The sequence below is a fragment of the Onychostruthus taczanowskii genome, unplaced genomic scaffold, assembly GCF_017590055.1.
Source record: "Onychostruthus taczanowskii isolate IOZ18803 unplaced genomic scaffold, ASM1759005v1 scaffold52, whole genome shotgun sequence".
In the NCBI taxonomy this organism is placed as follows: domain Eukaryota; kingdom Metazoa; phylum Chordata; class Aves; order Passeriformes; family Passeridae; genus Onychostruthus; species Onychostruthus taczanowskii.
The window spans coordinates 1,874,482-1,889,907 of record NW_024502791.1 but is presented as its reverse complement, the minus strand read 5'-3'; the positions used below and the strand labels follow the sequence as shown (position 1 = coordinate 1,889,907).

General features: G+C 38.4%; 1 protein-coding gene across 2 annotated transcripts in view; it reads right to left on the bottom strand.

The window, feature by feature from the left end:
- ZDHHC21 (zinc finger DHHC-type palmitoyltransferase 21) overlaps positions 1–14,837 on the bottom strand; it is a 34,701-nt gene extending 19,864 nt beyond the window's left edge. For both annotated transcript variants that reach the window (XM_041416531.1, XM_041416532.1), the window contains exons 1-6: positions 14,806–14,837; positions 11,900–11,992; positions 8,516–8,714; positions 7,641–7,739; positions 4,811–4,922; positions 3,780–3,918 (exon numbers count right to left, since the gene is read on the bottom strand). In XM_041416531.1, coding sequence (XP_041272465.1) covers positions 3,780–3,918; positions 4,811–4,922; positions 7,641–7,739; positions 8,516–8,669 — 504 coding nt within the window. In that variant the 5' untranslated portion in view covers positions 8,670–8,714; positions 11,900–11,992; positions 14,806–14,837. The remainder of the gene's footprint in view (positions 1–3,779; positions 3,919–4,810; positions 4,923–7,640; positions 7,740–8,515; positions 8,715–11,899; positions 11,993–14,805) is intronic.
- Between the last annotated feature and the right edge of the window lie 589 nt (positions 14,838–15,426).

The following is a 15,426-nucleotide window of genomic DNA, read 5'->3' as shown; positions in this document are numbered from 1 at the left end:
TGTCCGGAGGTTTAGCTATGACAATTATTGCAGCAACATCTCTAGCAAACAGAATGTATCAGCAGAATTCCTTTCGCTTAAAAGATTAAAAGCCTTCTATAGATAAGGTAAAACATACTGCCAAAGCATTTACTTTTGAAATTTGACCAGCTGTATCTAGAATCTGTGCCAGCCCAGCCATGGAGAGAGCAACTACGTAGTGATAATTCTAGTGTCAATTCTTCTCATCTCACCATTCAGAAGACTGACTACTTCCTAAAATATACAGGCTACCTGATATTTTTTCATGAAGACGTAAAATTAAGAATATTCCTGTATTGACTTCTGTAAATCACCAAAGCTTGCAGAAGAACCAATATGCTGATTTTATTCAAACAATGTATTTTTCTTGTGCTATCATCCCACATAATCAATTTAATTACCATCTCCTTTATTTCTAGCAGTAATTGCACTCCTCCTGCTGGAAAACAGAGGTAACAACCATAACCCAAATTTCTGGCAGTGTATCAGTTACAAGAACCAAGACTATTATGAAGCAATTTTCTGTAGTAAGAGGTGAAGCTGAAAGATTGCATCTCTACAGAAACAGTTTCCTCCCTTACCTTTAGAGCTATCATGCTTAACTCAGAATAGTTAATTAAAAATTTTTGGGGTTTTCTTTCTTGACCCTTTAAAAATAAAAACACAAGTTTTAATTTGGAAAGAGATACTAACATGCTGGTCAAATTTGCATAATCCATTAATCAGTAATGTAATAAAATTATTATTTCACAACAGCACTAAAAGCAATTTTAATTCTACAGCCTCTGTGGTTTATATTATTTTAAATCTGAAGAATAAAAATTTAGATGAAGGCACACCGCCAAAAAATTCACAAGTCTTTTAATGAGCAAGAATAAGCTTACTCCAGATGGCTGTTTGGAAAAAAAATCATCCAGTTCTTTGAATCTGTTCTAAACACTAGCCACTGTCAACTCAGAAAATGTAAGCTCTCAGTTACAGCCAAAATTTCAACAAAGAACAGTGCTTTTTGTCAAAGGCTGAAGGTACTGCACTCTCTGGAATCCTGTGGTACCTCAGCCTTAATTGATATAAAGGAGATAAAAAGAATCTTGCAGTACACTAGCCTAAAACCCTAACTACTACTAAGCCAAGCTTTTCACCAGTCCTGTTCATTTGATGCCAAAAAGACATAGTTCTGACTAATTATTCTGTGGCACAAATCTATACAGCATCACATCCTTAGCAACTCTTTAAAAAACCAGCTTCATGGAACTCTGCTGTCATCTTCCAAGCAAATATGTTGACTAGGCATGCCAACTATTTTAGTTTTCTCTACTTCACTGTGTGCTCTCCTATTCTGCAGCTGAAAAACTGAGAAAGCTAAACACTATTTAGTGTTACACTGTACTTAATAAAAGTCTGAACAGCCCAGACCTGCTGTGTCTACTGTTTTTCTATATTGTGTAAACATATTTTTCCTCTCTGGGGCACAGAGTATACTATAACACAGATCCACTTTGTAAAAGGAAGAGTGTCATTTGAAGTGTTCTCGTATGGAAATTGATAAAGCCAAAAAAAAATCCACAGATAAAACTAAACAAAACTAAACAGAGCAAAGTAAGTGATTTCTTCCACAGTTCTCTGTAAACTTAGGCAGCCAAAAACAGGAACACGATCCCCTCTTCAGGCAAACACATTAAAATGGGTTAAAATAATTGCTGCACGTGTATTCTGCCTTCTAACCTGTCACCTGTCAAAGCAGTATGTATTAAAACTAGGCCTCTCTCCAAACAACTTCAAATGAATCCAGTTATACTCACAAGAACAAGTTTTATACATATTCATACATATTGTACTTCTTTTTTGAACTGTCGTTATTACTAATTATCAACACCTCTTTAGGTATTGTAAAATATCCAAAGTAAACATGATTTCCATTTCCCTCTCTTGCACAGACCGCCCTCAACCAAGTAACTTGGTTACTTCTCATACTACTTTTAAAAAGCAAGGCTAACAGACAGAACTTTGGCATGTTACCTAATACAGTGTAATTACATGAAGCAATACATTCAGAGAATATTCACAATAAAAAGGAAATACCCTACCATGACATTATACTATTAGAGACCAACAAGTCTGTTTCAGTGCCTATGGAAAGATGCTCCAAGCAGACAGCAAATTATTTGCTTTTCCATATTTCTAAAATTCCTTATATGATTTAAATGGAAGTATTGATGCAGATGGAAAAAATAATTAAATTCCTGGAGAATACAAATTTTTCAAGAATGAGTTAAAAAAAATCGTCAACTTTGGAACATTCTATATAATAAAAACTTGGTATCTATAAATTTGAATACAGCACTTTCATCAGTTTTCAATTAACCAAGTAATAGAGTCTTCCTACACTTTCAGCTCTCCTTTGCCATATCACCTTCACATACACTTTTATGGGAACTTCACACCCACTTCAGACTGACACAGGAACAAATAAGACACTTGGAAGACTATGGCCCATCCTTTTCCAGAAGCAGAATTTTTCACAAAGTGAAATTCTTATATAATGTAGGATACAAAATCATATGACCAACTGTAGTTGTTCAAAAAAATGGAATTTTTTTTCCATTTGCAAGGGACTTGCCTTACCCACAATGAAGGGTCAGGTTCTAGTAGCCTGGAAAGATGAGTATGACATCACCAGCAGGGAGCATACTGGGGTGTCACATCAACACAGAATTAAAAAATTTTCTGCACCTCAGTATTTGGAAAGAATCTCAAGAAAATTTAGAGCGCAATATCTGAGATGATCTTTTCTCTTATGACATTTGGAATGTTACCTAATTTTGAAAATGCTTTAAACTTGTTTTCTAGGTTTTTGCCTTTAGTGTACTTGTATTTGTTATAGTCCAGTACAAATACAAAGTTCATTTCAGATTTAATCTGCAAGTTCTTATGGTTCTCCATAAGCAAGATAGCATAACAATTTTCTTATGAAGAAAGAGTTCTAACTTTGTTGTTCTGGCACTTTCAAGCACTGAGCAACTTTCAAGCAACCTTCTTCAATATTCAGAATATTACAGATAATAGGCATAAATGAGCACCAGATAGCAGCTTTACAATGTAAGTTTCACAGCAGAAGGAAGTCCTTGATTTTTTACCCTACTCCAGTCCCTAAGTCCACTTTCTCTGTGTATACAACTGCTTTTTCAGATGACAAGACATGGAAATACTGTAACTATAGTCCACATGAAACCAAAGTTAATTCTCTCTTAACCCACATAACCTTTTCAAAGCAACAGAAAACACTGCTACAAAACCAATGTATATTTTTCTCCTTGCAGAATTATCATGTGTTTTTCTCCTTTCTTAAAAGAGCAATATCAACTTTTTAAAACATTATATTAGGATAGCTATATATTTTGCATAAATCTACTCTGGAAAAAGTAAAAGGAAATTTGAATACATCTAAAGTAGTTACCTTAATTCTTTCCAGTACTGATAATTACTTCCAAAGAAAGCTAACTGGTTCTTCCCTCCCTTTCCTATATTACTAAGAGAACTAGTGTTGTGTTTTTAACACACAAAGAAATCATATGTCCTTTCATATAAATATTTTGTTACTTACCATGAATCAGTTTGCCTACTTAGTAACATACAGCTAGTTGAACTCTCTTCACTAAGAGTGAAGCTGAGCCACCAAAAATGTGCATTAACTAGAAGCCAAAACAAATTGCATTGCAACACTCTTTGTTTGCTTCACAGAGAAAACAGGTTCTTACCCAGTTGTCTTTTTTCAGAGGCAAAAAGTAGTAGTAATGGCAGAAGTCAAGTATCAGCGTATAGGAACTAAGGATCTGGGTGTAGAAACACAGCTGTAAAAACAGCCAGTGATTGTCTTCACCAACACAATTATTAATCCTGTAGAGAAACAACGTGTGCGTGTATAAAAACAAATAAAGTTATGATACTGTGAATAGAAGACTTTATGATTGCTTAAAGAGCAAACCACTGGATCCCTTGCACCACAACTCAAAGTATAGGCTGCGCTACTGAGATCATCGCTTAGAACAGGAGACACACTTCTCTGTATTTTTATATAGCAAAGATACTGCTGCAACTTTAAGTAAAACTCTAGTAATGAAATTGTTTTCTGAAAGTATGCAAAACTTCACAGTTATATCTCAATACATTTCACAGGTTGTGAACTACAAGAGTGCAAAGACTGGAAACACAAACAAATGTTTTAAAATAAATGTGATCACAGGCTACCCCAGTAACAAAGAAATATGACTTAAAAATGAACCAAAGGCACAGAAGACAATACAGGCATCCCTATTCAGCAACTCCTTCTGCATACTCCAACATGAAAAGAGTAAAGGAAACACAAGGATTCCATCTGTATTAAGTACAAGATCAAAAGTTACATGGATACAATTTCATACAAGCATTGGCACAGACAACAAGCTAAGCCAGCGTGACAAAAGCACTACACTAGTACTATTCTCTGAAGTAGAAAAACTTGACAAAAAAAGGTAGTTTGAAAAATGACTAAACCAACATAAGGGAACCCTGTCCTCTACAGTTTGCCTTCTAAAAATTATACCTCAGAACTGCTTTCAGAAATGTTTATTTTCACTTACTGGTAAATACAGGAAAGCTCAAATTTATTACTTCCTTGCTTTAAATGCCTAAATGATTAAGTACCACTGGGAAAGAAACAGGAAAAATGAGCAGCAGTCAAGACCACAAATTTTTCAGAATGATTCACTAAAACAACAGTAGATAATTAGAAGAAATGTCCTGGTTTTACCATGGACAGTGGTGATCCATCCTCCTCACACAATGTCCACAGCGACTGCAATGGTGTGAACGCTTTGGTCTCATCATATTGCATTTGTTACATAACTCCCAGTGTTCTCGTTCTAGGTGAAAATGTAAAGACATGTCAGAGAGATTTAAACTCAGTAATGTGTACTCATAATAAATCTGTATGCTTGTAACTCTAATTAAAAAAACTAATCTTACTATGATCTGAGAAGGATAAGCACCACATAAAAAGCTTTTTCCCATTGTGACCTTAATAAAACTGGAAGATATTACTGCTACTCCATGCCAGTTTCCATCTCCAAAATGCCTTCTCTTCCTGTAAATTTCTACACAGTAATTATTACAAACCACAAGCTGTGACTCAGACAAGGAAGACTGTAACTCAATTATTTCCTTACATTTCTACTGTGAAAAATTATCTGCTAGACAGAATGAGGATACAACCTCACTGCCACTCCAGAATCTCCTGAGGAAATACTGGTCCTGCTAGCTAACTAAAATATGACCCACAGTGAACACTTCAGGAGCATCTTCCATGTCAAAGCATTTTAATGACAAGCATATCTCCACATGCAATTTTAGATATAAGATAATCAAAGAAAGAGATAGAAGATAGGCTTGTATTTACAAACACATACTATTTTTAAATTACTAATGTGACATTCTTTAAAAGCTTATCTCCAGAGACACTGAGTAGCTGAAAGTATCAGGAGTACTATTGCTCAGCTTGGCTATTATTTATATCAAAATGCCCCACCCAAATTAGAGGAATTCTTTGAAAATGAAAATTCAAATTATATGTTCAAAAATTTCATCTTCACATGGGAAGCAATAAGATTAACACTAAAATAATTCCAGTCACAAAAGCATACATTTTCTGTCTTAAAGGAAAACAGGTGGACGGCTGAAAATTACTTTGACTGTTCAAATTGTTTCTACCTAAATAATCTTTTCTGAGGCACAAAAATTTCTCATATCTCAGGGACAGAGGGGAAAAAAGGGAAAAAAAGCTTAATATTTACACTAGGACAATCTGAAATTTTATACTGTAAAACACTGTCCCAGTGTAAACAAAATAAAGTTATATCTAGCACTTCTGAGCCACCTGCAGGCAGCTCTAATCTGGTCTTTCTTACTGCAAAATAACATTTGGACGCGGGAAGTAAAGAAACCCAGTATCTGAGATCATTAAACTAGTAATAATGACAGATGGAAACTGATTCACAATCTGTTCGCATAAATCTGAGGTCACAAAGGTGTCACTCACTAATAGGGTAGCTACCAGCAGAGTTCAGAAATACCCCAACTCATTTTTAACACAATTTATACTATGCAAAAATGCATCCTCCTGTCAGCCTAGCGCATACCAGACAATTGGAAGTGCTACCTCCAAAAGTAAAATACCCCTGATATACAACACACCAAATCAAAATATCCAAGTCATGACCTAACCTAAATATTTCACCTTTGGAAGTATTTATTAAGTATGACTGCCATATGGACTCAATAGAGCACACAAAGGTTGGAGAGCTATGCAAAGAGATACCTTAAATTAAAAAAAAACATTTGTGTACAAAGGGAATTTGCACTGCCCCTGGTATTTTGAAAGCAAATGAAAACTCCAATATAAATGTAACTGTCTGTAACTAGCAAGTGTCTTCATTATCCAGCTCAGGTTGCAAAATCCATGTTGCTCCTCCTGCAGCAAAACCTATGACTCCAGAACCCAAGTCTGAAACACCTGACGTTTTACTGGATCAAAGGATCAGTTGCCAGAAGCAGAAAGAACAGTGGCATGAGATTTTCTGCCATTAGTGGTAACACATCTGAATCCCAGGGAGATACACCCCTTTCTACAATAGGCTGTCTACTTCATGCACCTCATACCATCAGCACTAAGGCTAAAAAGATGATGTTTCCAAACACATCATCCTAGACTTCCAGTAATGCTGGGAAGAGAGAGCAAAGTTTTACTCTGGGCATTCACCACATCTGAAGACAAGACTGAAGCATTTGCCCTCACTGAATGGGATACATTTTCTTAATTCATGAAGTGTTACCTGTTAATATGAAAAGCTCATGCTATTTAACAGCCCTACTCCATTCTAAACTCCTAAGTAAAAGCTCTATGCATTAGATAAGAGCTCCCAACAGTTCATAAAAATACTGTCATTCTCTGTGGAGAATCATTAAGGTTTTAAAATTCCTTCAGCTTCTGGAGCACTGGATATTGTGGGATAAATTTGCAAGGACAGAAAGGACTTGCTCCATTAAGTTGCCACTTTATAGAAATGCAGTGCAACTAGCACCATGGTTTGGGGTTTTTTGTTAACAGCCCATACAATCATAAGACTCTGGAAAAAAAGAGCAAAAAATACACTGGTAAAAACCAGCATAGGACTACCTTCCACCACCATTTTTAACATTGTATAAATTAACTAAGACAAAAGATATAGAATTAAAATAACTAGCCATCTATAAACATTTTTCATTAAATATTATCAAGTTAGTAACATATGCATTATGTTTGAAAGTCTAGAATGCAAAAGAAAAAACTTTCTGTGGAAAAATTTCCCAGTAGAAGGTCCTACATAACTGAACTTTCTGGCAGAATACAAGTTTAAGAAAAAGAAGTTTTGAAACTAGGAAATGAGGAAAAGAAACTTACAACTTTAAAACAGTGACATATTAACTTTATTCAGCAAGGACAGCTCATGGTTTCCATTAAATCTCACAAAGACAAATTTATTCCTAATTATTTTAAAGATATTAAAATAGCTTTCATTCAATTATATAGAAACAAGTTAATGTACCTGTAATTGGTATCTTTGGATTTTCAGGTAGTTTTCCTGGATCTGCTACTGAGGCTCTAAATAATGAAGCTACACAAAACAATGAGCAGAAGTAATAACCTAAAAAAATAAATACGCATTTGTTAGACTTTTTCATATGTGCAATGTACACTATATCAAAAAATACAGATGCTCCAGAACTGAGCTTGAAATACTCAGCCTGCTCATTCAATTCCAGATATATTTTTGATATTAAGTACACAACATTAAGTACTCCCCAATAAATAGAGTGAAAAAAGTAGTAAACAGTTCTGATAGCACCAGCAGGTGCTACTATGACCATACTACAGTTTTTAAGAAGTTTCTCCACCATCTTACCACACAAGCACCAATCATACCACACCTCAAAGCCTCCATTTGAAAGATATTCCCAATAGTGCATCTTCACCTTGAAGTTTGTTCCAGCCATAATTCAAGACTTTTCCTCAGCAAACCTATCAGCAAAACTTGTATGAGCTAATCCATACAGGAACATATGACAAAACTAATAAAATTTAGTTTGTTGCCAATCATCACCACTATCACACCAAATTCTGACAGGCACTCACAGATGTGAACCTGAAATCATGTCAACAAGTTCTAACCACAGGACCTGAAAGCTACGCACAGGCTTTCCACCAGTTTCCACAAAAACAAGTTCTACAGTAACACCTCCAAAATGAAGTGCCACAGCTTCCCAGAACACAAAAACACAGGACGCATCCACTACTCTTACCCTTTATCTTACCTTTTTTCTTCACTTTCACCCTAGTTTCTATTTTCTCATAGGATTTTTTTAAATGTACATTAAGTAAAGACATTGTTTTATTAGTAGAAAAAAAATCAAAATTACTTACAAAAAACTGACACAACTGAAATATTTCCCTCTTCATAATGAGGAAAAAGGATGACCTTTGGAATGAAGATTGTATTGTACAGCCAGATGAAGATAATTAGGCCCATGCAGCACCAACCCTGAGGGTCAACCACAAAGTGAATTCGTTGCCCCATTGAACAGAAACAGATAATAAATTGCCACGACCGAGGAAGATAATCCTAAAGAGACAAATAAATGAATTTTTTTTAAGGAGTAAATTTACTAGTATAGTGCAATCTACAGGGTTCATACATTCAAGTAAGACAGAGAAAACCCTGTCAGCTGTTGGTTTAAGAAACTACATAAAAACTTCTAAACATTTCACATAAATTTTTTAAGCACCAGGTAGCAAAACATTTTATGAATTCCTTAATTAGTTAAATCTGGCTAAAAAGTAACATTTATCACCAAAATGCAAGTAAAACCACTACCTGGGAAAACTATTAAGCAATAGGTAATACAGCAACTGTCAGTCAGGTGGCAGCAGCAAAGAAAACTCTTCCATCAAAGTAAAAGGGTTGTAAAGCAAATAAGAAATATAAGGAATTATTTATTTCCACAAAGATTCACCCCACCTATCTATTATAGTCTCCCCCTGTATTTCATGGTTGTTGTCTTATAGCTTTTATGCTAAGTCAAGAGTATCACTAAGAATTCAGTGTTTCCTTGCTTAAAATGTCCTTCATGACATTAATAGCAAACCAATGGAGAAAGGAGTCATTACCCTGACATCTTTCACATAGATTATTAAAAATATCACACAATAGAACATTTTCTATTAATCACATTTAAAACATCAAGGTTTCCATCCTTACACTTTAGTGGGGCTGGGTTCCTTTTGGTTTTGGACTGAAGAAACCTCGCCAAGTCCTACAATGTGAACTTCCGAGCTTCATAAACCGACCTCCGTAACAACTCAGCACTTAAGTCCTAACCACCATTCAGCACAACCATCACGGAAGGGATTATTGCTGTTATTTTTTTGTCAGACTACTTTCATACACATATTTTATTACTGTAATGCACACACAAATCCCAATCTACTCTCTTACCCATTAGTTTCCCCAATTTTTGGGCTTCAGGAATCTTGTTCCATTTTTGCTGGTTTCCATTCCTTTCAGCTTCTACTTGATGCACTGAATTTTTGTTTATCAAACATCTCTGTTTCCAAGGGTTTTGCTTACTTATTTCATGTTTTACTGTCCTCAATTGCATTCAAAATTTACTTAATATTATTCACAAATTTCAGTGTCTTCTTTTCTTCTTCTGTTAGATGTTTAATCAAAATCACACCCAAACAAGCTGTCATTTTGCCACACTTCTCCTTTGTGTTATATATAATCACCCTTTGCTTGTTATTTTCTTATGTAACATAGGAGTGTTCCTATTCAGATCCCCACCAAGTATCACTCAGATCCCCACCAAGTTCTTGCAATTACAGAAACCCCCATCACAAGAAGAGAAGCAGACAGAGCCTCAGCTTGTCAAGCCAGACATGCCAAGCCTCTGAGCTCCAGCACCAAGAGGACAGCTCCTGTTCTGCCTGCAGCTCTGATCTACAGAGCAGGTTCTGAGCCCTGGCAGCACACATGGAAAGGAAGGAAGCTCTGTCAAAGAAAGCCTCTGAGCCATCTGCGCCCGAGTCCTGCGGCAGTACCCATACTGGGGTGAGAAACAGCATGGACTAAGGGGCAGTGGTGGGTCCCTGCTTCTGGGACAAAGACACCTCTGCCGGCCCAACCTGTCACCCAGCAAAGTATGCTGCTTGCCAGGCTCCTGGGTCCTGGATGCCATGGACTGACTATTACTGAGGCTGGTAGTAGTCTGGCCCTTAGACTACCACCCTCAACTAGTCTTCCATTCAGGCCCCATGGACACAGCTAGGGGAGACCAGGAGTCTACCAAGCATGACTACAGAGTTAACAGGGTGTCAGCCAAAGTCTAGTAGCCAAATGGTGTCTCGTTTATGCTGCTGATGAAGGGGGAGAACTTGAGTAGAAGCAGACAGATCCTGCAAATGTGCAAGTGGTTGTGCAACATTTACATCCATAGAATCTTCTATGAGGCCCAAAAACTGAGGGTGAAGGGGAACAAGATCCACCTGAAATTATATGGGTAAAAGCATCTTTGCAAGAGGCTAGTTAATCAGCTTGGAGAATGCTTTAACAAGGAATGATGATCAAGAAAGTTGGTGACCTCTGAATGGGCAAGGAAGTGGTGGTCACAGCTTGCAAGCAAAAGATGGAGGATGATATGGAAAACAGGGATCTTATAATCAACCAAACCAAGGTGAAGTGGGGCTGCACCAAGTGTGTGCACACAACTGACAGAGGAACACCACTTAGGTGCACTAGGATAGAGTTAGGAAAACCAAGGTTCTCCTAGAGTTGAATTTGGTCAGGGATATGAAATTCCAGGAGAGATTTGTACAAGTACATGAGCAGCATAAGGACAGCTACAGACGAAACATCAGCCTGCTGCGGGAAGTATCAAAATCATACAAAAATGTCAAAGCACCTTGTTTATCTTGCTCTTTCATGGGTAAGACCTGCCTTCTGGAATTCCAGGTCCCTGAGACCCATGGGAAAGTGCTGAAGAGCAAAGACTTACTCTGAGCAAGGAAGGATCAGATTAACAAATTTTTAAGTGAACTAGACCTAATACTTCCATGTGACCTGCTGAGATGCCAGCCTGAGTGCTGAGAGAGCTGGCTTTGTCATTCTCAACTATGTTTGGAAGTTTCATGCTGATGGATGACATTCCAGAGGACTCAAGAAAACAAGTGTCAATGAAAATCCTGTTTTCAAGGACAAGAAGAAGGAGCCAGGCAACTACAGGACTATTAGCTCCACCCTGGTCCTGGTCCTGAGAAGGTGAAGGAAACAATCCTGGAAACTACTATCAAACACAGGAAGGACAAGAAAGGGATTGGGAGTAATCACCATGAATTTACAAAGGGAAAATCATGCACACTAATAGAAATATAGAGGCCAAAAAAACCACAAATGTAGCCACAAACACTGCTGACCACTGAGGAATCCATCTGTTTTCCATCTTACCAGAGCAGAAGAGATTCCATGACTTCACAGCACTTCCTCAGAACGGGAAATAACAGCTCAACAAACAAAATAGAGATTTAATTACTGAAAAACAGAGATATTTAATTACTGAAATACTTGCCCCTGAGTGACCTACTTGTACAATGTGTGAGCAATAAGCAGTGAGAGGGATTCAGGAGAAAACATCTATCAAGAAAATACAGTCTAAATTTTTATTCCTCAGTAACTTACTCTTGCCTGCATGACCATATTCACTTTTATAACTAGAAAACCAAAACAAGTATCAGCCATGCTCAAAACCATACCTTGGATGGCAAAATCCAGAATTAAGCGAGAACTACACAAATACAGGCCTCACTCTCAAGACAGGGTGATTTTTCATCTGTCTTCTGTATCTCCTGAAAGAGACAAAAAATAGTGTGATACACAAACAAGCATTATCACTTGTTTGAAAGGTAGCATGTAACAGGTTACTTTCTATTCCGCTTTCCAAACCCCACCTTACTGAGTAGAGCTGTCTCCAAACCAACACATTAATTCTAACTAGCATTTCTCAAATCTCAGTTCTAGGCCATTTCATAATTTTAATATATATTTAAAAGGATGGAAGAGTTCATAGAAAGGTCTATGTAAAACTGCAGTACTGCCAGTATATTTCAGTTACACACATTTACTTCCTGCTTTCCATAATGGTAAATTAAGTTTTATATTTTTAATTCTACTTCAGCAGCAATAGCAAATAAATGATGTCAATATACTGACTTACTCTGGCAAAGGGATTTTTTTCCCCTCTTTCTCTTGGTTTATGTACCATGCATAAATATATAAAGTGTGAGGAATAAAGAAAAAGGAAGAGCTTAAAAATCTTATAACTAGCAAGGAAGTACTAGATTAAAGTTTAAGTCACAAACAAAGTGAATGTATTACTCTTTCAAACAGAGTGCCAAAAAAAAAAGAGACAACTGATCTCATATAATTTTGTTCTTCAAAAATCATAATTTCTGATCAGAAAAACTACAATATGCAAAGAAAAAACTCTATGAAAATGTTTACAACAAATAAACAGAGAGAAACAATTAAGTGATTTATATCTGCATACACTCAGGATTCATACAATCAATGAAATTCCCCAAGCAAAGTAATTTTCCAATTAAATAATTCAGAAGAAAATACAGAGCACTAATGTCAGAGCTTTTGTGGTTTTCTTCTCTTGTGCCCTAATTTATAGCTATTTCTTCTAAATAAATAACTCAAATCACTTGAAAGCCAACAGTAGCTGTGCCTATGGAAAGTTTCAGCTGCACCAGAACAAGACTGAGTCTTTCCTATGTTATTGGGAATTATTCTTGCCTTTCCAAAAAATACTTTTATTACAGGATGCCTGGACAGCATTTTTTCCTAACCCTTTTCTTTCTGCCCAGTTCCATCAATGATATCATAAACTCAGTATTTTGTTCACTACAACCACCTGAAATATGACACTTCGTGTGACATCCACAGATAATTAACCACAGAATGAGTCAGGCAGGCAGAAAGTCAGTTCCAAGAAATGAGAAAGCTTTGGGCTAACCAGAAATGTTAAGGAGAAATATAAATTGCTTTAACAGACTCATTTGAATGCACCTTTAGAAAAATTAAAAGTACACCATTTTGCATCAAGAATGTCCCAAAACATACTTAGAGAACTGTATTCCATAAATACACCCAATGTGAGCAGTACTCAATTTCTCACCCTAAAAAGCACAACAGTGAGCTCTGGGGACATCCTGTTTCTTGCACATTCATGGGTGTTGCACTGATACACAACTAGAAACTGTGCCTCGCTGTAGCCCTGCTCCTTAAGAAAAGTATGACTTCTGAAATCTGACTTGTAGAACTTATTTCACAAGTCCTTAAACAAGTGCAGAACAACACAGATCAGTAACTTATTGTATTGCTTGCCATGAAAGACAATTTTAAGACTCCAAACAAATTGAACATGCTCCACAATACACATTCTGAGAGTGGAAAAAACACCACTTTCTAAAAAGGCTGTATCCTAAGCAAGTCAGAAAAAAGAACAGAGAGTAGAAACACAAGAGAGCTACACTTCTCATAAAATTTGTGATAACTAGGGCAAGGCAGCAACAATCAACAGCCTTCCCCAATTTCTGGATCCAGTTGCATTTTTACACCGGTGACCTTCCTGAAATGTGAAGAATTACTGCCAAAGATTACTGATACTAAAACAAAAAATATACTTCAATGGGAAAAAAACAAGGTGGACTTCAAGCAATCAACTAAACTTCTTTTACAAACGAGATTTTAAGAAAGTCACGTTATCAAGTGTCAGAACAGAACTGTCATTAAGCTTTTTGCAACACTTCTGTTTAACAAAACAGAATAGGTATCCAAATAGCCAGATAAGCAAAATGAGCAACAGCACATTTGTGCCATGATAAACCCCCACACACCTGGCATTTCTCGTGTTTATACAATGGACTGTTGCAGCACAGACCTTGGCACAAAGCAATTGTTAGGTGTTGACAGGTTTGTTGAGGTAGGCAAGACATTCCCACCCAGTTACTGTTCATTGATAGGATCTAGCAAAGCATACCTGTAAACACCTACTGCATTTATAAAAAATGTGACTTGGGCTTGGATAGGGATGTTGCTTGACATTAACATAGGCACACCTTACCCTCCTTATCACAACTCCATCAAAACTATCTTCACCTACTGCTGACCAAACAGCCACTGGTACACAGATAAAGTATGTTACTTTTAAAACACTACTGCTTGGATCATCAGTCTGAGGCGAACGAAGACCTGCTATTTCATCTGACTAACTACTAGAAATGAAAGTGTGAAACCAAGGGACGCCAAGGCCATCGCACTTCCTTGTGCCGCGCTGCTGGAACACACAAGTAAATCAAAACCTCGTGCCTCTCCTACTACCACCTCAATACCCGCAAACACCCTCCTCCTCCTCTACAGGGCAACCGGCACCCTGCACCTGCCTGAAAGCGACAGCACCATTTCCTTTCACAGCTGAGGAGATAACCGGCAATTCTGCCCAGGGTTTCCCTACCCAGCTCCCTGCAACAGACCACAGCAACGCTGGAGAGGAAGTGCAGGGATGGAGGAAGCCCCGCAGGAGCCCGCGCGCCGCTGCGGGGCCGGGGCCGGGTCGCGCGCGCCGCCCCCCGCCCGGGCACGCGGCGGAACCAACCGTGGGCTTCCGCCGCTCCAGCCGCGCGTGCGCGCTCGGAGCGCCCCGGCGGGCTGGACCGCGCCCCTCAGGGAGGGAGCGGCGGAGGCAGAGCCGCCCTTCGACCCCGCCCGAGCCGACCGGGTTGCCCCTCACGGCCGCGGGGCGTGGGCGTTTCGCCTCGCGTGCGAGAGGCGCAGCCACAGCGGGCACGGCAGGGGTCTGTATACCGAGTGTATGCAGCGCCGGAGGAGCCGCCCTGGAGGGGTGGTCTACCCTGCCCGGTGGGACGCCGGTGTGACCGATCAGCCGCATTTCCCCAGGACTGGAGCTCGCTGTCGCTCGCTCGTCCCCGAGCACAGACTTCAGTCAGCATGAGCCCTTTTCCGTACTTCATTTTTGCGGTGTCCCTTTGCACTCCTGTGAAAAATGAGCCCTGCGGGCAAGGCTTCTGCCTCAGTCTCCAGGCTGCTCCTAGGAGAATCTGGCAGCTGCCCCAGCGAGGCCTCATAGCTTGAAGCTGTATTAACTTAATAGTATAAGCTAACACTGTCTTCCTTAATAGAGACTTATTTTGCATTGTATACCACATAACCATGGTTTCATGGTAAGTGAAAGGCCCCAGCTCGCTGCAAGGAGGAC